At 33.8% G+C, this 27942-nt stretch overlaps 1 protein-coding gene across 1 annotated transcript; it reads left to right on the plus strand.

Moving 5' to 3' along the window:
• The first annotated feature begins 269 nt into the window (after positions 1–269).
• On the plus strand, positions 270–27632 carry SRP9 (signal recognition particle 9). The gene is made up of 3 exons (XM_051993402.1): positions 270–466; positions 21538–21606; positions 26093–27632. The coding sequence occupies exons 1-3, from the start codon at positions 395–397 to the stop codon at positions 26210–26212; spliced, it is 261 nt and encodes an 86-aa protein (XP_051849362.1). The 5' UTR covers positions 270–394; the 3' UTR covers positions 26213–27632.
• Positions 27633–27942: the final 310 nt, after the last annotated feature.

Raw genomic sequence — 27942 nt, forward strand, 5'->3', positions numbered from 1 at the left:
CGGAATGAGGAACCGGCAAGTTTGTCTCCTGTCATTAAGGTTTAAGAAAGAGCCAATCAGAAAGTGGCACATTACTTTCAATAACTCCGGGCCAATGAGGGAGAACGTTTCCTTTTCCCTCTATCTACTTCCTCCCGCCACTGAGACAGTTCTGCTCACTACACGTCCTACGTAATAGTCCCACGTGACTCTCCATCCGCCCCCTCTCACATACTGCCTTTTTATTGGACGAGCCCATTCCGTCACCATCCAATGGTACGAGCCGATGGTTAGAGGTGGCGTCGCCATCTTGCCGCGGAGACTGTGAGGGAATCGCTGAGTCGGTTGAGCGGCTTTCGGTGGTTTTGGCTCTTGCGGCCTGGTTGCCTTTTACCCGTGCCGGGCCGGCCCCACTATGCCGCAGTACCAGACTTGGGAAGAATTTAGCCGCGCGGCCGAGAAGCTCTACCTCGCCGATCCCATGAAGGTAATGTGAGTCTCTTACAGTAGGACCTCTTTAGCCGCCGCATCTCTCCACAGCTCTTATGCGGTGCCAGGTCTAGAGGATGCTAGTGGGCGGCTTATCCCGGTGGGTCATTACGTATTTATTTTTAAGCACCTGCTTTCTTTCAATAGTTCTGTCTCCTCTCTAGTCCACCAAACCGTTAGATGTGGGAGCCTTTTGTGTGGGCAGAGCCAGAGATCGCTCTGGTAGTGCTTCGAGACTTTGCCCGGAGAGATATGTGCACAGTGTACCAAGTGAGCCTTCAGAAGGCACAGGAAGGGGCATCTCCTAGGTGAGGCACGTTCCTGTACCCAACCCTCTTGTGTGGGGGCCGTATTTCTCCCCAAATGATCTCCAATCATTTTCTCGGTCCCCAAGAAGGAAAAGTAAGCAAGACCCTTCAGGGAGGGCAGGAACTGTTTCTGTTTAATCTTTGCATCCCTACAGGCCTAGCGAGTGACAAATATTATTGAACTGAGTCAGGAAAAGGTCATCCAGACCAAAGCTGTTTGAAACTGGGTCGTGACCCTATATGGGGTCTCATAACTGAATGTGGAAAGTCGCGAGATTATGATCTATTATCATTAAATATTTGATATGAATATTTTGCATACCTATACACTCGGAGTTGTATAAAAATTTCTCGAGTGAAAGGATTATGCGTGGGAAAAGTTTAAGAAGCTCTGGTCTAGATTAGTTTCATTGGATGGTGAATTAATATTCAGGTTTACACACACACACACACACACACATACGTTTTTTTTTTTTTTTTTTTTGAGTATAGAGTCTTTGCAAGAAAAAACTTAAAAGTTTAAACGTAACAAGTTTGGTGCCCATAATACCATTTCAGTATTAGAAAAAAAATCAGTGCATCCTTTTTAAGGTAGGAAACACATTTCCCAAATGTGAATTCCTTTGGTGCCAAGATTTCTTTATAGATAGGTAACATATTTGAAAATCACAGTTCTCTGTGAATAATTTTGATTAACTGCTACTGTCAAAAGAATTCATCACTTACTGGCCAACATTTTAATTGATGAACTCTGGATTTAACTGGGCCAGTTCTTAAACTAAAGATAGAAAGTGTAATTGCAATCAGAATTTGATCACCTTTCATTTTGGTGTCTTCTAGTATTGGTACTCCATGGCACACAATCTTCTAGCACTACCACCTGTAAGAAGAGAGACTGAAGCTGAACTTTATTGGAAGAGGTTCAAATAAAAAAGTTTTAAGCAGGGAATGTTAAAACTGAAATATAACATTTTAAAGTATACAAAGTGATTTCATTTGAAATTGTATGTGTATATGTGTGTGTTCAGTCGTGGCTGACTCTGTGACCCCAATTGGGATTTTCTTAGCAATTTGTCATTTTTTTTCTAGATCATTTTGCCCAGGTATCTTGCCCAGGGGTCATATTGCTAGTAAGTGTCTAGGCCAGATTTGAACCCAGGAAGTTAATTCTTCCTGACTCCAGGCCTGGGGCTCTATCCACTTTGCCACCTAACTGACCCTGAGACAATGTATACTGAAATACAAATGGCTGAACCATGCATGATTAGTTCTAATTGATTAATACATTTGAGGGTTTTTCTAGCAAAATCTGGCAGATTTGTTTTGGATATAACAGCTAGTCCCTAAATTCAGAAGCTGGAAAGGTGGTGAGTGGGTGTTTGTATTGGTTTGGGGTTTCTGGTTTATTTTGAAAACAAAAGAGAATAAGAACACAGTTACCTTAAGGAATTGGTTCCCATTCATTCCAAATTTTGTTCCTATTACCCTGCAGTAATAATTTGGAATGGTTCAAAGAGTAGACAAGCACATGCAGGGAAAAACAAACAAACTTGCTGGGCTTCATATGAACTGAAATATAATGGTGGTTGCCAGTGACCCACTTAAATATATATATATATTTTTTGATGGAACAAAACTCAAACCCCTTCTGTATCCAAAAGTAATGTTGCTTGTACTGAATTAAATTGGCCAGGTCTGGGACATTATCTTTTCAGATTACTAAGATGATAAATGTTAGCTAAAAGCAGGAGAAACAAAGTTGTTTCTGTTGTTTCCATAGTTTGGGATAAAACTGGAAGTGAGGTGGGGAGGAAACAACCTGGCATCTGAGTTTAGTTGAACTTTGATTTTGCACATGATATGGCATTGTGTTAAAATGTATAAAGCATTATTAAGACTCAGGCTTACATACAGATTATAAGTTATTTCTTAAAACATTTAGTGAACTTTGGATCTAAAATTGGGGCTATTCAATCTAGTGTTTAACAAACCCAAAGATCCTAACTTTTGGGATAAGAATTCATTATTTGATAAAAACTTCTGGGATAACTGTAAATTAGTATGGCAGAAATTAGGCATGGACCCACATTTAACACCATATACCAAGATAAGATCAAAATGGGTCCATGATCTAGGCATAAAGAATGAGATTATAAATAAATTAGAGGAACATAGGATAGTTTATCTCTCAGACTTGTAGAGAAAGAAATTTGTGACCAGAGATGAACTAGAGACCATTACTGATCACAAAATAGAAAATTTTGATTATATCAAATTAAAAAGCCTTTATACAAACAAAACTAATGCAAACAAGTTTAGAAGGGAAGCAACAAACTGGGAAAACATCTTTACAGTTAAAGGTTCTGATAAAGGCCTCATTTCCAAAATATATAGAGAACTGACCCTAATTTATAAGAAATCAAGCCATTCTCCAATCGATAAATGGTCAAAGGATATGAATAGACAATTTTCAGATGATGAAATTGAAACTATTACCACTCATATGAAAGAGTGTTCCAAATCACTATTGATCAGAGAAATGCAAATTAAGACAACTCTGAGATACCACTACACACCTATCAGATTGGCTAAGATGACAGGAAAAAATAATGATGAATGTTGGAGGAGATGCTGGAAAACTGGGACACTGATGCATTGTTGGTGGAGTTGTGAACGAATCCAACCATTCTGGAGAGCAAGCTGGAATTATGCCCAAAAAGTTACCAAACTGTGCATACGCTTTGATCCAGCAGTGTTACTACTGGGCTTATACCCCAAAGAGATACTAAAGAAAGGAAAGGGACCTGTATGTGCCAAAATGTTTGTGGCAGCCCTGTTTGTAGTGGCTAGAAACTGGAAAACGAATGGATGCCCATCAATTGGAGAATGGCTGGGTAAATTGTGGTAAAATGAATGTTATGGAATATTATTGTTCTGTAAGAAATGACCAGCAGGATGAATACAGACAGAGAGGCTTGGAGAGACTTACATGAACTGATGTTAAGTGAAATGAGCAGAACCAGGAGATCATTATACACTTCGACAACGATATTGTATGAGGATGTATTCTGATGGAAGTGGATTTCTTTGACAAAGAGACCTGATTTTCAATTGATAAATGATGGACAGAAGCAGCTACACCCAAAGAAAGAACACTGGGAAACAAATGTGAACTATTTGCATTTTTGTTTTTCTTCCCGGGTTATTTTTACCTTCTGAATCCAATTCTCCCTGTGCAACAAGAGAACTGTTCAGTTCTGCAAACATATATCGTATCTAGGATATAATGCAACATATCTAACATATATAGGACTGCTTGCCATCTAGGGGAGGGGGTGAAGGGAGGGAGGGGAAAAATCGGAACAGAAGCGAGTGCAGGGGGTAATGTAAAAAAATTACCCTGGCATGGATTCTGTCAATATAAAATTATTATTAAATAAAATAAAATATTTTAAAAATAATAATAAAATAAAATAAAATTGGGGCTATTTTAAATTTGTTTCTGAATCTCCTGGGTGGTTTTTTTTTTTTTAAATTAGCATTTAGGAGACTAAAAAATGGTAGTATTGAGAAAGAGGAATGCTAAATAGTCACTTTAAAAACAGTCATTTTCACATCAATTAGTTTTATTTTCCAGTAGAAGAAATAGCTTAGTAAGTAAAGTATGATAATTTGAGAGACAAAGAAACAAAGTTTATAGGTATGGGAAGTAGAGTAGTATTAATTTGCATCAGCATTTGTTATGTTTGTGTTTTGATTATCTTCTCTAAGTTTAGGCTAAGAACCTTGAGAATTTTAATAAAAACTTTTATTAAATGCCTATTAGCAAGTGGCACTCATATAGAAAAATGTAGACATGCAGGCCTGTTCTATGATCTGAGCTATAAATAAAGCCGATAAACTTGAGAATGTATAGACTCTGAATATAAATGTTTAAATAGGTAAACTGCCAAATTTTTTCAAGAAGTTTCAAAAATTTTCCTTGTTCTTTGTGTCATAATTTCCTAGTTTGCTACCGACCTAGTATTTCTCCAACTACTTCTGTTTGCTTTGTTACATTTTCTTCTTAAATCCTAAGAATGGTGTCCAGTGCTCTGTCCTTGGAATTTTTCTGTTTATATTATTTCTTTTATGTAATTCAGCCACACAGCTTGAACAGTCATCAGATAACTGATTTTTATTTTGGGAGAGTAGCTTGGGCATCATTAAATAATGTCTACACTATGGTTTCCCGAGTGCAATATAACCTGTTCTCCTATTTTCTTGCTGTTCATTTCTTCTCTGTTCCATTGGTAGTGCATGGATTTCCCCCAACAAGCCGCTTGTTGGGGCTGTAGGTATTCTTCATTCATTTATTTTTTCAAGTTGAAGGTTTATTGATCTATCCTGAATGGTCATTAATTTCATTGATGAGATCCAGGGTTTTGATATAATTTGCTTGATATAATTCTTCAAACAGGAGTATCTGGAGAATCTTACTTTTCTTTTAAGAGAATATTTCATCCATTTGGACTTCACTGGGTATATCTTTTATTTTAGGAGTGAAGGCATTGGGTAAACATACATTTTCCTATTTTATGCTTTCCTTGATTTTATCAAAGGATTATTGAATAGTCCTTTCTGTGATTTATTTAGGAATTTTGTCTTAGCTTAAATTATGTTTAGCCCACTTTGGCTTGATTATAGAGTGTATGAAGAAAGTAATATATTTATAAGGTTGGGTCCAGGTTGGGAAGGATTTTAAATGTCAAATAGGAGTCTGTAGCTAATTTTAGAAACAATGTGGAACCACTGGGGCTTATTCAATAGGACATAGATTTTCTTTCTTTCTTTTTTTTTTTTTTTACTGTGCAATTTATTTTATTTTATTTAATTTATTTTTTTAAATAATTTTTTATTGATAGAACGCATGCCAGGGTAATTTTTACAGCATTATCCCTTGCATTCATTTCTGTTCCGATTTTACCCCTCCCTCCCTCCACCCCTTCCCCGAGATGGCAAGAGTCCTTTACATGTTGAATGGGTTGCAGTATATCCTAGATACAATATATGTGTGCAGAACCAAACAGTTTTCTTGTTGCACAGGGAGAATTGGATTCAGAAGGTATAAATAACCCGGGAGGAAAAACATAAATGCAAGCAGTTTATATTCATTTCCAGTGTTCTTTCTCTGGGTGTAGCTGCTTCTGTCCATCTTTGATCAATTAAGGCTCTCTTTATCGAAGAGGTCCACTTCCATTAGAATACATCCTCAAACAGTATCATTGTTGAGGTATATAATGATCTCCTGGTTCTGCTCATTTCACTCAGCATCAGTTCATGTAAGTCTTGCCAGTCCTCTCTGTATTCATCCTGCTGGTCGTTCCTTACAGAACAATAATATTCCATAATGTTCATATACCACAATTTACTCAACCATTCTCCAATTGATGGACATAGGACATAGATTTTCCATCCAAAGTTTATTGTACTTGCCTTGGAACACTAAATTTCTGAATTTGTCATAGTTGGTCATTACGCAGTCTTGTTCTTGCTACGTACAATGTTCTTTTGGTTCGTGCAGCAGCAGTTTACCTAAATCTTTCCAGCCTTTTCTGAAATCAGGCTGTTCATCATAGTTTTATAAGTTTGTGAGACCTATGCAAAGAGAGTGATAAAAAAAGAGAGTGAAAAAAAAAAAAAGAGATGGGAGGCTTGTCCCATAGGGAGGAATGGAGCCTTTGCTTTAGAGTAACTCTTAAGCTCAAATTCAGACAACTCTGAGGTTTGAGGTACCCCGCTACATGCCTCTCAGATTGACTAAAATGACAGGAAAAGATAATGATAAATATTGGAGGGGATGTGGGGAAAATTGAGACACTAATACATTGTTGGTGGAACTGTGAAATGATCCAAACATTCTGGAGAGCAATTTGGGACTATACTCAAAAAGTTATCAAACTGCATATCCTTTGACTCCACAATGTTACTACTATAATGCTTATATCCCAAAGAGATCTTAAAGGAGGGAAAGGGACCCACATGTGCAAAAATATTTGTGGCTGCCTTTTTTATAGAGGCAAGAAACTGGAAAATGAGTGAATGCTCATCAATTGGAGAATGGCTGAATAAATTGTGGTATGTGAATGTTATGAAATGTTATTGTTCTGTAAGAAACGATCAACAGGCTGATTTCAGAGAGGCCTGAAGAGACTTACATGAACTGATGCGAAGTAAAATGAACAGAACCAGGAGATCATTGTACACAGCAGCAACAAGATTAATACGATGATTAATTGTAATGGACGTGCCTCTCCTGAACAGTGAGATGAGTCAGGCCAGTTCCAATGATCTTGTGATGAAGAGAGCCATCTACATCCAGATAGAGGACCGTGGGAATGAGTGTGGATCACAAGTATAGCATTTTCACTTTTTGTTATTGTTTGATTGCATTTTGTTTTCTTTCTCATTTTTTTTCTTTTGATCCAATTTGTGCAGCAAGATAATTGTAGAAATATGTATAGAAGAATTGTACATGTTTAACATATTGAATTACTTGCCATCTAGGGGAAGAGGTTGAGGAAATGGGGCAGAAATTTAGAACACAAAAGTTTTGCAAGGGTCAGTGTTGAAAAATCATCCATGTGCATGTTTTGAAAATAAAAACCTTTAATATACCAAAAAAAAAAGGTTACTCTTTGCTTTAAAGAATTTGTTTTTGAATTCTCTTATGAATTCTGAGTATAGATGTTGCTGGAGTTAGAGGAGCCTCATGAGAATCTCATACCTGTCTGGCACTTGGCATTTTCAAAAATCCTAAGGAGCAAATACATACTGGTATATTTATTAGAATTGGGGATATAGAACTTCAGATGCGAAATGTCATGCTAAGCATTGTAGCTAGCAGTTCAAGTTTTGTTGACTCTTCCACATTAGTTCAGATGTGTCAAGCTTATGATCTCTAAAGCCATATAAAATTCTTAAGAACTCAATATAGGGTCCTTAAGTAAAAGCTTGTCATGAATTTCATTGGTATTGTGATTAATAGTAATAAGAGCTAGTACTTAAAAGTTTATAAAATACTTTACATAAATTTTCATTTTATTTATCACAATATTTTCTGACATATAACATATGTTCTCAACTTATTTTCTTTTTTTTTTTTTAACATTTAATTTTATTTGCAATTTCATATTCTCCTCCATTACTGCCTTTCCCTATAGAGAAAAGCAAGAAAAACAAAACTGTTAGACATATTTATTGTCAAGACAGATTTCTGCATGTCCAAAAAAATTTATGCTTCAATTTGCACTGCATTTGCAGTCCATCACCTCTATCTGGCTTCAGAAAGCACGTTTCCATCATGAGTTTTCTGGAATTGTGGTTGATCAAAGATTTAAAGGCCTTTCAAAGGTTTTTTTTGTCTTTGCATTGTTATTACTGTATAAATTGTAGTCCTGATTCTGCTCATTTCACTTTGCATCCATTCATACAACTTCCCAGGTTTCTCTGAAACTATTGCCTTGATCATTTTTAATAGCACAATAATCATGACCTTCATATATACATACGATAGCTTGTTCAGTTATTCTCCATTTGATGCATAGCCTTTCCATTTTCAATTCTTTGGCACTATGAAAACAGCTCCTATAAATGTTTAGGTTATTTTCTTCTTTATTTTAATTTAGGGTATAGACTTAGTTGTAAAGGTTATGCTCAGTTTGGGAGCAGTTCCAAATTGTTTCCACAAAAGCTGTACTAGTTCAGTTCCACCAGTACATTAATCTCTTTTTATTCCTGTACTTTCTAATAGGAGATTTTAATAGGAATAAATATATCTTGTCAAAAGCCTTTTCTGCAACTTGGAGCATAATTGTATGATTTTTGTTTTTGTTAATATAGTCAGATATGATTATAATTTTTCTAACATTGAAGCCCTGTGTTCCTATATAGATCTAGCCTGCTCATGGTGTGTAATCTTTCTGATACATTGTTGTAGTCTCCTTGGTAATATTTTTATTTAAAATTTTTTGCATTAATATTCATGAAAGATATTGGTCTAGTTTTCTTTCTGTTTTGACTCTCTGGAACAAGTGTCAAGGTGATATTTGTTAAGGAATTTGGCAGGATTCCTTCACCCCTCTTTTAACTTTTTTTTTCAGTGTATGTAATATTGGAATTAATTATTCATTAAATGATAGAATTCATTTGTAAATCCATCTGGAGGGTTTTTGTTTTTTTTTTTTTTTTTTGAGGGGGAAGAAAAAGTTGTCATCTATTAGTTTAGATTGTCAATTCACATAAAGTTTGATGAAATATCTCCTTTTTTGTTTTTGTTCTTCATTGGTTGTGAATTCATCTATTTTCATTTTTTGAAATTGTCAGGTTTTTTTTTTTAAATCAAGTTAGCTAATGGTTTATTTTCTTTAAGGAAAAAAAAGAGCAGAACCCCATAATCAAGATCCCTCCCTGTCTTGTTAATTCTGTGTATTTTTTTCCCTTTGATTTTTTTCTCCTTTGGTTTTCAGGATTTTTACATTGGTGGATTTTTATTTATTGGTCGTCTTTTTCGTTGCTTGTTCAATTTGTTGCCTTTTTTTTTTTAATTGATAAAAGGGTTGAGAAATCCAAATTTACTCCTAATTTTGTAATAATGAAATTATTGTTTCTATGATTTGTTTTTGACCCACCCATTCTTTTTCTTGATTTTAATAGTATTTTATTTTTCCAAATACATGCCAACATAATTTTCAACATTGACTTTTGCAAAACATTGTGTTTAAGATTTTCTCTCTTCCTCCTCCTCCTGAAGACAACAAATAATCCTATATAGGTTAAATGTACAATTCTTCTAAACATATGTTCATATTTGTCATGCTGCTCAAAAAAAAAATCAGAGCAAAAGAGGGAAAATCTAAGCAAACAAGGAAACAAAAAGGTGAAAATGCTATGCTTTGACCACATTCAGTCTCCCCAACTTTCTCTCTGGAAGCGAATGACACTTTTCATCACAAATCTATTAGAATTGCCTTGAATCTCCTCATTTTTAAAAAGAGACAAGTCCATCACAGTTGATTATCACAAAATCATGTTGTAACTGGATTTAATGTTCTTTTGGTTCTATTCACTTCACTAAGTATTGGTTCATATAAGTCTTTCCAAGCTTATCTGAGATCAACCTACTTATTATTTCTTGTAGAACAATAATATTCCATTATATTCATATACCATACCATAACTTATTCAGCCATTCTCCAACTGATAGACATCTACACAATTTCCAGTTCCTTGTCCCTACAAAAAAGGACTGCTGCAAACATTTTTGCATATGTGGATCATTTTCCTTCTTTAAGATCTCTTTGAATTACAGATCCAATAGAGAGAGATACTGTTGAATCAAAGGATATGCAGTTTTATAGTCTTTTGGGTATAGTTTCAAATTGCTTTCCAGAACAGTTAGATCAGTTCACAACTCCACCAGCAATTTATTCATGTCCTAGTTTTCCCACATCCCCTCTAACATTCATCATTATCTTTTCCTGTCATCTTAGCCAATCTGAGACTGTGAAGTGGTATCTCAGAATTGTCTTAATTTGCATTTCTTTAATCAAAGGTGATTTAGAGCATTTTTTTCCTATGACTAGAAATGGCTTTAATTTCTTCATCTGAAAATTGTTTATATCCTTTTGATCATTTATTAATTGGGGGATAACTTGAGCCAGTTCTCTATGTATTTTAGAAATAAGTCCTTTATCAGAAACAATGGCTGTTTTTTGCTTTCTGCTTCCCTTCTAATTTTGGCTGCATTGATTTTGTTCATATAAAACCTTTTTAATTTTATATAGTCAAAGTTATCCATTTTGCACTTTGTAATTTTTCTTGGCCATAAATTCTTCCCTTCTTCACAGATCTGAGAGGTAGGCTGTCCTTATTCTTCTAATTTGCTTATAACATTGCCCTGTGTGTCTAAATCATGAACCCATTTTGACCTTATCTTGGTATCGAATATTAGATGTTTGACCCACCCGTTATTTAAAATGATTTTGTTTCCAATTTTTAATATTTATTTTAAAGCCCTTTTATTGAATTTAATTCATATTGGTTGGTAAAAAAAATCTATCTTTTTGCATTTGTTAGATTTCTTTGTCTTAATATATGGTCACTTTCTGTGAGAATACATGAACAGCTGAGAAACTGACATATAATTTTTCCTATTCCCATTCAATATGCTCCAGATATTTCTCGTAGCTGACTTTTCTAAAATTATACGCAGTTTCTTTTCTTTTGTTTATTATTCTTTGATTAGATGTATCAAATCTATGAAGAAAAAAGAGGCCTCTTACTGTTATACTTTCTTTAATAAAGTTTTTCCTTTAAGAATTCAGACACTATGCCATTGGGTCATATATGTTTATTATTAATATTAATTCATTGTTTATGGTACCTTGCAGTCAAGTGTAGTTTGTTTATTTATCCCCTTTAGTTAGGTATGTTATTACTGTTGTTATGTCTAAGTTCATAATTGTTATGCCTACCTTTTTTACTTCAGTTGAAGTACAGTAGATTTTGCTCCAGCCCCTTATTTTAACTGTGGATTTTTGTGGTTAAAATGTTTCTTGTAAAGCACCCTCTTGTTGGATTCAGTTTTCTACTATCCTCTTTTGTTTTATGAGTGAGATCCTGTTCACATTCACAGTAGTGGCTATTACCTGTACGTTTTCCTCCATTCTATTATTTTAAACTTTCTCTTCTCTTTCCCCCACCCTCTCTTTTATTGTTTTGCTTTCTGACTGATCCCTTCTTTGATCTACCTTTTTTTAGTCCCTTTCCCCAAATACCTTATGTCAAATGTATTTATATACATTAATAAAGTTATCCCTCCTTCAACCTGTTCAGATAAAAGTGAAGTTCAAATGTTGCCTGATTCACTTTCTTTTTATTTTGTGTAGACTTTTATTGATGCACTCCATTTATGTGAGATAACATTCCTTATTCTTCTCATTTAACAGGCTTTCCCATTCTTTCAGTTTTGTTTTGTTTTTTGTTTGCTTGTTTTGCTGAGGCAGTTGGGGGTTAAGTGACTTGCCTAGGGTCACACAGCTAGGAAGTGTTACGGGTCTGAGACCACATTTGAATTCAGGTCCTCCTGACTTCACAGATGGAGCTCTAGACACTATACCACCTAGCTGCCCCTCTTTTGTTTTTTTTAAGATCATCATAACAACAATCACTCCCAGTCTGTCTAATTAGAATCCCTCAGCAATATCTGATAATTCTGAGAGGAGATATATATATATATATCATCTTGCCATATAAAAATATAAACATTTAATTTTATTTAATTCCTTGTGATTGTACATTACTATCTTTTTATGTTTTCCTTAACTCCTCTGTATGTGAATTTCTATTCACTTCTGGTATTTTCATCAGGAGTCTTGCAAGTTTTTTATTTCATTAATTTTGCTGGGCAAATTATTATCGGTTGTAAACCTAGATCTTTTCCTTTATGTGACATTTTATTTTGAGTTCTTTTCATCTATATGATGGTGGCTAAATCTTGTGTGATCCAGACTATATAACATCCAGGTTCTTTTGAGGGACTATGAGTTTCAAATAGTTCATTGATTCTTAAAATATCTCTTCCTCAATCTATTTTTCATATCAACTGTTTATACAGTGAGATAATTTACTTCCTCCCCCCCCAATTATTTGACTTTGTTGTAATATTTCTTGATGTTTCATGGAGTCCTTCGATTCACTTTGATTAATTCTAATTTTCAGAGAGTTATTTTCTTGTGTAAGATTTTATACTTCTTTTTCTTTTCTTCCCTTTCCCAAATTATTTATTTTTTACTGGTTTTTTCTTTTTTAAATTTTAAGTTCAAAATTCCTTCCTTTCTCTCCCTTGCCTCATCAGAATGACAAATAATGATATAAATTATTTTTGTGAAATCATGTTAGCCATATTGCAAAAAACGGGGGAGTGGGGGAATAGAGAAAATTAGACCAGGTTGCATTCAGAGTTTATCAGTTCTCTTTGAAATAGATAGTATTTTAGATAGATAGATAGATATTATACCGACATTGATTGTGTGTGTATGTATGTGTGCATATATATATGTGTGTGTGTGTGTGTGTGTATTATACAGATATATAGATTCTTATATACTTACATTTATTTGAAACACCAGATTGGATGAATTGAAAACTGAAGTAAGGTTGTGGGAAGAAATAATGATATGCACATGATACCATTCTGATGATAGAAAGTGAAAAGAAATTCAGGAGCCTCTTGATGAGGGTGAAAGAGGGAGAGAGAGACAAAGTTGGCTTGAAGTTTAAGGTCATGGCAGCTGGGCCATCACTTCCTGGCAAATGGAGAAGAAATGGAAGCAGTGTCAGATTTTATATTCTTGGACTCAAAGATAACTGTAGATGGCAACTGCATCCATGAAACTGAAAGATGCTTGCTTCTTGGAAGGAAAGCTGTGGTAAGTCTAGACCACTTACTAAAAAGCAGAGACATCAGTTTGCCAGCAACTATCATAGTGTTCGTCTTTCCAGTAGCAATGTATGACCTTGAGGTATCAACTATAACAAAAATTAAGCACCACAGAACTGTATTTTTTGAATTATGGTGCTGAAGAAGACTTCTAGGAGAGTCTGGGGAGATCAGATCAGTCTATTTAAAGAAATTCGTGCTATTTCATTGGAAGCTCAAAAACTGAAGCTGAAATGTAAATATTTTGGCTACATGATGAGAAGACAGAATTCAAAACAGGACTCACTGGAAAAGGTGCTGGTTTTGGGAAAGATTGAAGACAAGAGGAAAGGGGAACGACAGAAAATGAGTTGGATAGATAATGTCATGAAAGCAATAAATTTGAGCTTGGGCAGAAGGTAGTGTAGATAGAAAGGCCTAAGTGTGATATAGCCCACGAGGTCATGAAGAATCAAATGTGACTGACTGAACAACAAAAATGAATTTTTTCATTGTGATTCTTTTGGAATTGGCTTGGATTGTTGTGTTAATCAGAGTAGCCAAGTCTTTCATAATTGATCATTACAACTTTGTTGTTACTGTGCTTAGCAATCTTGCTGTCTTTTCTCACTTCATCAGTTCATATTGCTTTTCATATAGGTATTTTCTGAAATCAGCTCCACCCCCCCATCATTTCTTATAGCACAAAATAATACACCACAACTTGTTCAGCTATTGCCCAATTAAGGAGTATCCCTACAACATCCCCACAACTTCATGGCATTCAGGTAATTCAGTAATTCTTAAATTATCTCTTCCCTGATTCATGAAGGTAGGACTGTGTCTTATCCAAATAATTGCATTTTTTTCCTCCAGTGTTTAGTATTATGCTCTCTGCAAACAGTAGTCATTGTCTATTGAAGTGAAATGTGAAGTACTTCACCACTATCCATTCATTTCATTGCGAATCATAAATTGCATATTCTTTCTTCTCAAAATGTGGGATGATGTCTTATTTTTAAAGTCAAAGTTATGATTTCCTTCCTGCTCTTCTATCCTTAAACATACCCCAATTGCTTAACTGGGTTTTTAAAATTTAAATCCCAACTCATTTTAGTTTATGTTATTACAATGCAAAGTAAGCTGTATTCTTTTTATGGAATATCTGTTTTTAAACTCATGTCTGTAACTGCTCAGTAAATTAAATCCAGTTCATTAATTAATCATAGTTTGAAAAAAAATTTTTTTTTTGTTTTAGACATCACCTTAAGAGTCATTTTAATCCTCCTCCCTGCAAAATTGCTGAAAAGAGTAATTGCTCTGGCCTCCACTACCTCATGACTTATACTTTAAGGTAGAGGATCCTTCTCTCTCCTACCCCCCATTTCTTGCTGCCTTCTACCATTTTAGCTATTCTCTCAAACTGACACATAGTTAACTCCAAGATCCTAGCTTTCTAACTTCAGAATCTCTTGTCTTACTTCTAGGCTTAGGATTAGTATTCTTTCCTCTTGCAATTTTTATGTTTCCTCTCCTCAGATGCACTTTGTGTTGGTCTTATCTGTAAACTTGACTCCTCCTGCCTAAAATGGGACACCAGTACACTGTTAGTCTAGTTGTGAACTGATCTAGTCATTCTGGAAAGCAGGTTGGGACTATGCTCAAAGTGTACATCCAGCAATATCACTGTCCCAAAGAAATCATTAAAAAATGTACAAAACTATTACTAACATCTCTTTTTGTGATGGCAAAGAATTAGAAGTTGACAAATGCATGCCATTTGGAGAATGGAACAAGTTGTGGTATGTGAATGTAGTAGAATTCCATTGCACTATATGATTTCCCCTTAGTTCAAATCAGGCACAAATATTTCCTAGCTATGTGACCTTGGGCAAGTCACTTAACTGTTTGCCTCAATTTCCATATCTGTAAAATGGGCTGGCCAAGAAAATGGCAAAACACTTTGCCAAGAAAACCCCATATGGCATCACAAAGAATTGGAGAAGACTGAACAATATGTAATATTCTGGAGATCTTAACAATTTTTTAAAGCTTAGTCCTGAGGAAAGAGAAATGTTTCCCTTTTGCATTGTATCCTTTAATCTCAGCATAGTACCTTACACTTAGTAGGTGCTAAATACATGCTTAGTTTTTTTGGCCTTTTTTTTTTTTTTTAAAAGCTTTTTTGTTTTCAAAATATATAGTTTTCAACATTCACCCTTGCAAAATCCTTTGTTCCAAATTTTGCCCAATTGATGGGCATCTACTCAGTTTCGTTTTTTTTCCCCCACTACCAAAAAGGGCTGCTTATAAACATATATGGGTCCTTTTTGCCTTTTCGATGATCTCTTTGAGTTACAGACCTGTAGAGACACTGCTGGATCAAAGGAATATGCACAGTTGATAGCCCTTTAGGCATGGTTCCAAATTGCTCCCCAGAATGGTTGGATAAGTTCATAACTCTGCCAACAATGTATTAATGTCTTAATTGCATTTCTCTGTAGATCATAGTTTTACTACTTAAAAGATCTCAGGTGCTAAACTATATTGCTTCTTTCCCTCCTCCTGCCTTGTAACTGGTCTTTGTATAATAACATAGAAGGCTTAATATTTCTCCTAGCACTCTTTGGAGAAAACAGAATGTAGAGTTTATAATATTCTTAATTTAAAAAAAAAAGTAATTAGGACTGCTACAGAAATTATATCCACATTGAGACCAATTTATACAATTTTTTGTGGAGTAATATACATTTTAAAAGATTCTATTCCTAACTTATAGATGCTGAGCAATTTGAAAACAGCTCACTAAATGTAGAACAATTTTAAGTAGTCACAGCATGGGACTGGTACTATTGCTTTTGCTTAAAGCAAGGAATATTAACCCTTACCAATGAAACTCATCCTGTACTCCTGCACACTCCTGGCAACATACCAAAATCTAAATTACAATTTGATCACTTAATTGTATCTGTGTTAAAGCATTATGATTAGCACTAGATTAGATATAGAGGAATGAAGTTGAAGATGTTAGGAGTGATAAATAGCACATCAGGACAAGATTTCATCTGTATGTAAAAATGCACATGCAAAATGGTATTGTTTTGTACCTCACAGAAACTTGAAAGCAATCCTTAGCATCGTATTACTAAATCAAGTTGATCTTTTAGGAAATCACACTAGCACTCCTACTGTCTTCCTGGCACAGTGCTCTGAAGAATGAGTTGGAGTTTGATTAAATGTGTGGGTGTGGGTATATACATATATTTCATTACTTTGGGATTCTATGAGAACTAATGAAAACCTAATTGTGGCAGAATGATGATAACACAGGTATGATGAGTTTACCTTCCCTAAGTCATGCATGCAGTTCCTTGGAAGACATGAATTCAGAGATTTAATTGAGCAAAACAAAATTTTTTTTTATTAAGCATCCATCTTGTGCCAAAAACAGGGATACAAAGAGAGAGATGCAAATAGTCCCTAGACTCAGGTTCTAATCCTAAAGGAGAGTTAGGAAGGGGAATGGGGAACAACATGAATGCACATATACAAAAAGCAAAAATAAATGTAGCCTAAATGTGGAGTTGGAGAGAGACCCAGAAACCACTGGAAAGATCAGGAAATGTTTCTTGTAGGAGATGACATTTGAATTTTTTCTTGGACACTAATGCATTGTTGGTGGAGTTGTGAACGAATCCAACCATTCTGGAGAGCAATCTGGAATTATGCCCAAAAAATTATCAAACTGTGCATACCCTTTGATCCAGCAGTGTTTCTATTGGGCTTATATCCCAAAGAAATACTAAAGAAGGGAAAGGGACCTGTATGTGCCAAAATGTTTGTAGCAGCCCTGTTTGTAGTGGCCAGAAACTGGAAAATGAATGGATGCCCATCAATTGGAGAATGGCTGGGTAAATTGTGGTATATGAATGTTATGGAATATTATTGTTCTGTAAGAAATGACCAGCAGGATGAATACAGAGAGGACTGGCGAGACTTACATGAACTGATGCTAAGTGAAATGAGCAGAACCAGGAGATCATTATACACTTCGACAACGATATTGTATGAGGACATATTTTGATGGAAGTGGATTTCTTTGACAGAGACCTGAGTTTCAATTGATAAATGACGGACAAAAGCAGCTACACCCAAAGAAAGAACACTGGGAAACGAATGTGAACTATCTGCATTTTTGTTTTTCTTCCCGGGTTATTTATACCTTCTGAATCCAATTCTCCCTATGCAACAAGAGAACTGTTTGGTTCTGCAAACATATATTGTATCTAGGATATACTGCAACATATCCAACATATAAAGGACTGCTTGCCATCTAGGGGAGGGGGTGGAGGGAGGGAGGGGAAAAAAAAATCGGAACAGAAACGAGTGTCAATATAAAGTAATTATTAAATAAAAATTAAAAAAAAAAAAAGAATTTTTGTCTTGAATGGAGCTAGGGATTTCAAGAGGCAGAAGAGATGAGGAAATAGAACATTCCAGGCAGCCAGTACAAAGAAGGGTATGAGGTGGGGAAAACAATACAAGGATGATTAGGGTGGAATGTACAATTGTTTGGAAAGAGAAGTGTGAAGGGCTTTTTATACAGTTAGAAGAATTTGTTTTATTCTTTTTAAATAATTTTTTTTTACTCCAATTATAAGTAAAGACAATTTTTAAAATTCATTTTTTAGGTTTGCAAAACACTTTTAATTTTTTTGTAAATCATTTTACATGTAAAGTTTTCAGACATTCGTTTATAAAATTTTGAGTTCCAAATTTTTCTTTCTCCCTCCCCAAGACAGATGATAGTCTAATATAAGTTACTCACATGCAATCATGTTTAGCGTTCATTTAAGAAAATTTTTTGAGTTCCAAATTTTTTCTCCTCACTTCCCTCCCTCCTTCTTCTTAGACAGTAAGCAATAGATTATACATGTTCAATCATGCAAAACATATTACTATATTAGTCATCTTGTGAAAGAAGACACAGATCTGTATTTTATTCTGAAGCATTGTGAGCAGGAATGACATCTATATTTGAATCAGACAGCTCTTTGGATGATGGATTGGAAACTAGGAAGATATTAGAAATAAAGAGATTAGTTAGGCCAAAGGTGATGAGAACTAAGGCCTACACTAGGATGATTTGAATAGAGAGATTAGGATGAGATATTGGGGAGATGAGCTCAAAATATGTAGATTTGAGAGTCATCTATAGACTTCACATTAAGTTCATGGTTGCTGATGACATAAACAAAAAAAGAACATCTACAGAGAAAAGAAAAGAAATCCTTAGGGATAAACATCTTCATGGGGGATATGTAATGCATGATAAAAAAAAAAGAGAGAGAAGCAGTTATACAGATAGGAGAACCAGGTAGGAGAGGAGCATTAAGGAAAATAGGGAAGACGAGTGTTTAGGAGAATATATGATGATTAATGTTAAATAAGAAAGATGAGCACTATGAAAAGGGATTCTGGATTTAACAATAAATAAATCATTGGTAACATTGTAGAGTTTAGTTCTCAAAATCCTAATGTAATATGTATTATATATTACACAATAGGCTTAATATGACACTATCTATTTTCTTTGGAAAATGTAATATATAAAATATCAAAGAATTATTTAAGTTTGAATACTATATTTGAGTTAGTTTTGATGGGCTGTAAAATTAGTGAAGATAGTCCATTCTTAATGTTTGTGTTTGATAGAGCAGCAAATCAGCTGAAATGAATGGAAGAGTTCATGTAATGATTTTTTTTTCTTCTGGGAATTTTCTTGAAAAGTGATCATTTTTTAATGCTTTTTCATTTTACAAGTAATATACCAACATTGTACATCTTATAATACTGGCAGTCAGAAGATCAATATTAAGTTGATGGGAATATATATTAGAGAATAGCCTTCTGTTCTGCTTGCTTGGAAAAATTCATATATTACCTAAGTTATTGATCATGTTCTGAGGAGTTTCTCCATTTACGAGTGATGTCATAATTGACCAAATCATGTCCTTTTTTTAACCTTCTGCAGCCTTTGACACTATGGATCATTCCTTTCTCCTTGATAGCCTCTTCTGTCTAGGTTTTTGTGAGTTTCTGTCTCTTGGCCCTTTCTGCGAAGTATTGTTACTAATCTAACTCTTATTGGAGCTTCATCCAAGTCATCCCCTCTTCACCATGGATTCTGTCCTAGACTTTTCTCCCCTTCCCTCCCTCTCCTTTCCTCTTGGTGGTAACATCAGCTTTCATGATTCTAACTATTATTTCTATGTTTATAATTATCAGAATTATTTGTTCAGCCCTAATTTTTCTGCTCACTTCCAGTTTTTATTTCCAACTGTCTCTTGGATATTTTGAGCCAAATCTTAAACTCAGCATGTCCAAAATATAGAATTCATTATCTTCCCCCCTCCGCCCTAAAGCCCCATCCTGCCCTCTTTCTAATTTTCCTATTTCTCTTCCCAGTAAGCCAGCATTACAACCTAGATGTGATTCTCCATCCTTTAACCTCACCTTCCTCCTCCATCCAATTAGCTGCCAATTCTTGTTGGTTCTACCATTGTAACATTTCTCTTTGTACCCTTTTCTCCTCCGATTCTGTCGCCATCCTGGTTTAGTCTCTCATTACCTCACAAGTAGATTATTGCAGTAACCTACTAGATTGGTCTCCCCTCCTCAAGTCTCTTTCCATTTTAGTCCATCTTTTACTCAGTCATCAAATTGATCTTCCTAAAGAAGTTTTGACAATTATTATTCTGCTCTTATTCAAGTCAACTACTGTATCTCCTTGTTCCCTTTAGGATCAGATATAAAAATTATCTTCTGATTATCCCACCATAATGTGGCCCCTTCCTACCTTTCTAGTCTTCTTAGTTCTCATCCTCCCCTCCCCCCCCCCCCACACACTCAACCCCTCCTATATTTTTTGGGATATTAGTGTACTGCTACTTTTTCTGACTTTGGAAATTTTCACTAGTTGTCTTCTATGCTTTAGAGTTATTCCTCATCTCTTCCTTCTAACTTCAGTTGGCTTTCTTCTTGTCTCAGGTAAAGCTCCATCTTCTGTTCCAGATCCCCCTTAATCTAATGCTTTTCTGTTTATTGATTTTCTTCAGTTTATTTTGTATATATGTAGTTGTTTGCATATTTTTTTTCTCCCATTAGACGAGTAGAACTGGCTTTTTTTGAGGGGGAGGGGGAGTATCTAAAGAGCTTAGCACTGTTGCCTGCCCATGATAGTTGTTTAATAAATTCTTGTTCTAACTTCTTGCCTCAGTTTACCTCTCAAAGAATATTCAACTAAAATATACATATATTTATCTGTGTGGTTTTTTGTTTGTTTTTTTACTAAGGCAAGTATAATCCAAATTCTTTAGCAATTTAACTATATTGAACAAGGTTATCATGGGTATGCAAATATAAAACTGCTAACATTTTATAAAATACATCATGGAGAAAATTAACTATTTCATAGATCACAACCTCATTCCACTTTAATAGGGGATGGATGTTTGTTAGGTAACTAAATTTTTAAAAATTTCTTTGTTTTATAGCCACCATTTTGGAGATGATCCTCTCCAAATTTAGCTAGCCTTTTCCTCAAACATACAGATTTAGCACTGGGCACTCATGTAGCATTTTCAGTTGGACTAGAATTTTTATGCTCTGTTGATAATACTCTTGAGACATTTGGAGTTATCTTGAGATCATGATGAATCATTTAGGTAGGACTTTAATGTAGAAGAATGAGAGTTCAGGTATGAATATTTATTGAAAATAACTGGGTGAAAGTAAGGATAGCTTTTTATTTGTTTTGCTATGCAAAATATAAGAAGAGCTTGTCAAATTGTCATGGATGTAGCACCACCATTGAATTGGAAGGAATTGATTCAGAATGACTTCTAAAACTTGTCCTTTGCTTAAAAACTTTATATTTCCCTTGTCATTCATTAACTCTAACTTTAGGAAAGCACTGTTAGGTTTTATTTTCACTTCAAACCTAATTCCCTGTTCCCAGTAAAGTTCCAAAATAGTTTAATTTTTGTCATTATAGTAATAAAAATAACCCTCCAAACAAAGCTGTTATATTTGGATACCAGTATTATATAAATCTACTTAAAATAAGATAAAGGACTCTTTCTACTTCACTAACATAAATTCTTTTTTTTTAAAGGACACATTTAGATGTTTTGGTTTTGAGGAAAAGACGAGATTAAGATTATTTAAAATCTGTTTAATTGAAGCAAAATTTATGAAAAAATGCCAACTGTCTTCACCATTTCTAAAATTGTATTTCAGGCACGTGTGGTTCTCAAATATAGGCATTCAGATGGGAATCTGTGTATCAAAGTAACAGATGATTTAGTTGTAAGTATAAATTTTTTTTCATTGTGCAAATTTGAGATTCCTGGGTTAATCATTTGTTAAGAATTAATCATAGCATTTATGCAAATTACTTTATAAAGATGTTAGTTTTATTCTTTGTTCCAAGTTCAGGAACATTGTTTTAGAAACTACTTTTGTGGGGTATTAGAAAGTAATTCAGTTTGCTTCTTTAGTAGCATGTGAAACCCGTGTTAGTAGTTTCTTTCTTTTGACCATCTTCATGTAAGGAGAATGTAGAAGCCATATCTCAAAATAATTAAAATAATTAGAATACAATCTATGGCAGCACCATAATTAGAACATATAACTGGAATTAGATTATTTAATTAGGAAGATTACAAAGCAGCTATCAGTTTTTATCTTTACCCAAAGCCCTTTTAGATAGATTTCAGGTGGTTTGTGACTTTGGATAACAGGAAAAATTATAACTAACCTTCAGCTGAAATTTAGCATTTCCTTTCACTGTGAATGTGGGCAACATAACAGTCTTAGATAATGTACATAGATTTCATTACACTACTAAAGTGAGGAGTCCATGATACAAAAAAAGATTTAAAACTTCTGCTCAGGAGCTAACTAATCCCTTAAAATTTTGTGTTTATAATGCTTTCTCAGTAATGCTAAAGTCTTATATTTTTAATGATTATAATGTTTTCTTGGAGGCTGTTAAATTGGGTGAAGTAATAAAAAGAAGACTTATAAAGTTCATTTTCTCAAAGAAAGAAATAGAGTCTTTTAGGACTTTGAATATTAATATAAAGAAAATCCTGATGTTTACTTGTGATTGATTTGTTATGGAACAGAGAACTACATCTTTTTAAAGAGGAGTCATAGAATTTTAGAGATAAACAAGACTTTAGAATAGTTCTCTTCTAGTCTATTTTTACTGATGAAAAAATGAAAGATTAGATCTAGCCCAAGAATACATAGGTGACAGACTAACAAATATGTTCTGTAATAAGGATTAGAAGATAAACAAAATCATAATATTCATTCATTAAAAACTTTATAAAGTACTTTTTGAAAAATACTTCATTAAGTAAGATAATAGACAGTTTAACCTTTAAAGAATTACTTTTTCCCCTGGTAATAATCTTATATATTTCAGTAAATTAGAGGGCTACTATAGATAACAGTAACACACACGGTTTTTATTTAAAAATGTGTTTTTTCATGTCATAAGACTTGTTTAGTAGGATTAGTTATTCCTATTTCATGTTCTCAGTAGACCATAAAGAATATCACAGATGAATATTACAAATCGGAATAGCTTATTGGTCCAGGGGATAGAGTGCCTGACTTGGAGTCAGGAAAATCTGAGTTGAGATTCTGCTTCAGACAAATTTATTAATAGTATGGCCCTGATCAGGTCATTTCATCTCTGCTTCAGTTTCTTTATTTGATAAAGATAATAATAATGTAAATTTAAAAGTTCTGTATAAATGCTATTATGATTGTGTTATCTCCCTAAAAGGATCCTGACAGTAAAAAATCTATGCGTAGTAAGTCATTGTGTTCTTTAATGGTCCTTACTCCTATACAGTTCTCACCCATAAATCTGCTAATAACTACATTCAACTTAAATTTAGTTCTTTTTATTCTAGATTTAATGACCAACAGATAGTTCCTTGTGTAGTGTTTTGTATACGTGATGACTCTTATTAAAGCTTTTCATTTTCAGATTGAATAATTTGCTTCAGTTCTATATGTCTTCTCTTATGTAGGGAACCCAGAATGAATCATAGTGGTAATTACTTGACAAGAAAGGAGTGTACACCTTTTTGCTTTCTACATTTTAAATTCCCATTTATGCATTCCATCATTTTGCTTTTGTCATTTTGTGTGTGTGTGTGCATGCACACACACGGGCATTCACATACCCACACACTATATGTATACACTATAGAAAGTTGTGTTATACTTAATATACTTAAGTCAGCAGGAGTTAATAACAATTACAGAGTATATATTGCACAGTCATTATTGAATTTCTTTCTGTGGTAGAATGTTGGGTTATGAAGATATAGAGGGTAACAGTAGGTATAACTTATGGAATTTAGACATCATTTGAATGTTTGATACTATCTCTGTGACATCCACAACAATTAAAGAAGATAGAATTGTGACTCTTCCTGTCAGGCCTGTATGGACAGCCCATTAGAGTGACACCATTTGGTCAGCAGTAGGTGTATGTGGCCTATTAAGTGCCTGGGCCAAAGGATTAATTCTTTAGTCTGTTGCCTAATATTTGTATCAGAGACCTAAATGAAGGAAATAAAAATATGCTTATTGTTTACATATGGCACTTAACTGGGTGGAATTGCTCTACAATTTGGAATAAAGAAATGAAATTCAACATCTTGATTAATTTACAAGAATGGTTCCAACTCAATTGGAATAAGTATTGACAGAATCAAACATGACCAGACATGAAACATTAGTTAGATAAAATATGGCAGAAAGACTTAGGAAATATATTATAACACAAGGTAAATGAGTTAGTAATGTTTTGATGTTATTAAAAGATACCAGAGTTCATGGCATGTAAAATCTTGAAAATTAATCCTAGCATAGTTAGCATTATCTTGATAACTGTTTTTAAATACAAATGATTTCAGGGCAGCTAAGTGGCGCCTTGTATAGAGCACCAGCCCTGAAGCCAGGAGGACCTGAGTTCAAATCTAGTCTTAGACACTAAACACTTCCTAGCTGTGTGACTCTGGGCAAGTCACTTAACCCCAAATGCCTTAGCCAAGGCCAAATACACACACATGTAAAATTGGTTTCCTTTATAATTCTATATATTTTGTTTTATACATTTAAAAACATTCTAAGTAGGGAGCAATCCATATTTTTCACTAGTCTGACAAAGAAATGGGTGATAACAAAAAGATTAAGAAATCTTATTGTATTGGGCCCATTATTAAGTACAACTATTTTTCTGTTGAGCTACTTATTAAAGGTTTGGAAAATAAAAGAATTAGAATGTTCAAAAGAATGTAGGACTAGAAAAAAATTTAAAGATCATCTAATCCATCTTACTCAGTTGACAGATGGAAAGCTATTCAACAGTAGATCTGGGATTTGAAACATTCTGGTTAGAATCTTTTGAAAATCTTATCATAGGCTTTCCCTACTTTCTTAAAATATACTGAACATAATACAGTAACATCAAAGGATGATTAAAGAACATTATTATAATCATTTTGTTAGAGCATACTGTAACATAGTAATGAGATTTTGCTATTTGCCCTATTCTCAAAATGTTCCATGTGGGAAATTGCAGAATGAGTAACCTTAAATTAGTGAATTCTTTTTTAATTAAAATTTTACATTATGATCAGTTTTGGAAGGGGTATGGAAGGGGTGTGTACAATATATAGGATTTTTACATTCGTAATGCCCTCTATTTGTAATTTTTAAAACATATTTCCAAAGATTTTTTTAAAAGCATTTTTGTAATTTAAAGACCTTCATAAGACTTAACACTTTGTGGGTCAGATGAAATTGAGTTAAGATTCCCATTCCTGGCATGGTTTTACTCTATACTTTTACAAAAGGAAAAGGGGGTCATTCAGAGAGTCAAAAAATAGGCATTCTGAGCAATATGTAAAGGTAAATCTTTTATTTTGAAGAGGAGAAGAAACCTAAAAAATATTTTAAATAACCATAATACAATATGGAATTTAGTTTTTTATCCATGGTGAAAAAAAAATAAAGAATTGAAATTATAGTAAGGGAAAATTCATAATAAGAGAAAAGTGGGACTTCTCATTAGGGAAAACTGACACTGGATCCAGATTCCTGAGGAAGCTTATGGAATCTTGGATTTCTAATAGTAAAAAGTAGAATAGTATTTTATCTGCCTTAATTCAGGTCTTGGGTTGACATTAGGCTAGGATTTGAATGCCACTATCTAATTATTTTGTCCTGTTCTCAATTTTCTGCAGAAGAAAAGTGCATTATAAAATTTACCTGATTTCTTCCACAGTAACATTACTGACTCGTTGATGAACTTGGTAAGAAAGACATAGGTATTTAGGTGCTGACCTCTTTCCATTGGGGTGAGAAAAAAATCATAATATATAATGTTTTAACTGGACACCATTGAGGGAAGGATATTCTCAAATATTAGGACATGATTGATCTTTTTTGCTGTAATGGCATTGACAGCTTTATAAGATCAAGATTTAAAGAAAAATGAACATGCTTTATAATTTTAGGGAGCTTAAGTATGCCTCATAATATTTCTTGAGTATGAGTAGATATACAATAAAGTGGAGAATCTCTAAACTTTGTCATATAAGCATATAGTATTATTATATAAGTATGTAGTATTATATATGCATATATAATATATACAAGTATATAATATTAAAAGATAGGAAATCACATTCTAACTTGATGCTTTATTTTATTTTTTTTTCTTGATGCTTTATTAATCTCTACTTTTTGTTTTGTTTTGCAGTGTCTGGTATACAGGACAGACCAGGCCCAAGATGTAAAAAAGATTGAGAAATTCCATAGTCAGCTAATGAGACTTATGGTAGCTAAGGAATCCCGAAGTGCTGCCATGGAAACGGATTGACTGGTTAGAAGCAAAAGCTCTGGTGGTCACATTTGTAAAGGAAGAAAATATCACTTGAATTCAAGAAAATGTTGGGACAGAAGAGGCTTTATATAACTCAGTGGGCCCTTAAAAAGCTTGGGAGCATTTTTTTCCTCTATAGCTTAAAAAAAATTCTTACTTCACATAGCTATAAATATATATGCTTTCAGTTGAAAGCTTCTATTTATTTTTGAAATGTAAAACATGCTTAAAAGTTTTTACAGGTTATTTGATGTTGGGCAAGAATTGTAAATATGTTCTCTTGTAAATTTGTAACACTAATTTGAAAAGGAGAGATCAGCCATCTTTATTCTGTGAAATGCATCTAGCCTTTAAAGAAAGCTAAATATTGTTTGTTTAGTTTGCTTTTCAACTTTTAACTTAGAATTTAAGGTCATTTTTTATTGAACATATTTCTCTACAGATATAATTTTGTCTGACAAAATACATTTCTGACCAATAAACAAAACTAGCAGAAATTAATTTTGCACCATAATGAAGGTAATTGTTTGTAGAAATGTTTTATGTCTTCTTTGAAGCCATACCTAAAATATGGTTGTTCTTTCCATATTTAAACTGTTTTTAACCCTAAATGATTCCATCATTTCACTGAACTATAATTCAAGATAAGAATACAACTTTTGAATCCAGTTGTCTATGATCAGAAACTGTTTTCATAAATGAGTGGCCAATGTCCACCAAAGGACTGAAAAGTGTTACTCCAGAAAGCTTTGTTATATTTGGTCCATTTGTGGAGTTTCTCAAAGAACCGAGGACTGATTAAACTATTGTTTCTATGTATAAACTATTTGTACCCCTTCTTTTGCTTGTTAATTTCTTAGAAGTAATGAAGGTGCTAAAAATGATGTCATATCTGGTGTGATTAATTGTTGTGATGGCTAATGAATTGCAAATCAATCACTAAAGATTGATAATTTTTACATTTTAACCTTTGTTGTTAGCACTTGTCCAGGGTCATACAGCCAAGTCTATGTGAGAGGTAGGATTTGAAACCAGTCTTCCCTGATTCCTAGGTCATTTCTCTACTTGGTACACCATTTAAAGTTTAAGTGCTCTCTGAGACTCTTAAAGAGTAGGTACTGATAAGTTTAGAGGGAACTCTCCAATACCATTAAAATCACATGAGTATTCTCTCCTCATCCCACCCTACCCCCCAAAAAAAAGAAAAGAAAAGAAAACCTAAAGCCTCAATTTTAAAATAATTGCCCAGCATCAGAATGAAGGTTCAACTTTAAAGATGTCATGTTAAGATAATTTTTGTTTGACATTTTATTTGGCTACTGTTTCAACATTGTAAAGTGCCATTAGCCATTTAAGTTTTGGTATGTTTCAAAGCAGTCTGCAAAAATAAAAAATTAAGAAAAAAGCAACATAAAAATCTTAATGTTTCTTTTGAAAAAAAATTTTTTTAGGATTTACAGATTTTTAAAAATCAATTAAAAGTTGATTTAACCTAAAGGATAAGTAATACTACTAGAGCAATAATGGTATGTTTTTACAGTACTCGATATTACACAATGATTTTTTTTCCCTTTTCCATATTATTTTCTTACGTTAAAATAACAAAATAATGCTTTTTATTAGGGTTGAAGTTAACATAAAACTATCAAATCTACTCTTGATGCTACTTGGGGTCCTCTTTGATTTTGTTGGGTTTTTACAACTTTACCAAATGTTATGTGAAAGAA

This window comes from Antechinus flavipes, chromosome 4 (genome assembly GCF_016432865.1).
Source record: "Antechinus flavipes isolate AdamAnt ecotype Samford, QLD, Australia chromosome 4, AdamAnt_v2, whole genome shotgun sequence".
Lineage (NCBI taxonomy): Eukaryota > Metazoa > Chordata > Mammalia > Dasyuromorphia > Dasyuridae > Antechinus > Antechinus flavipes.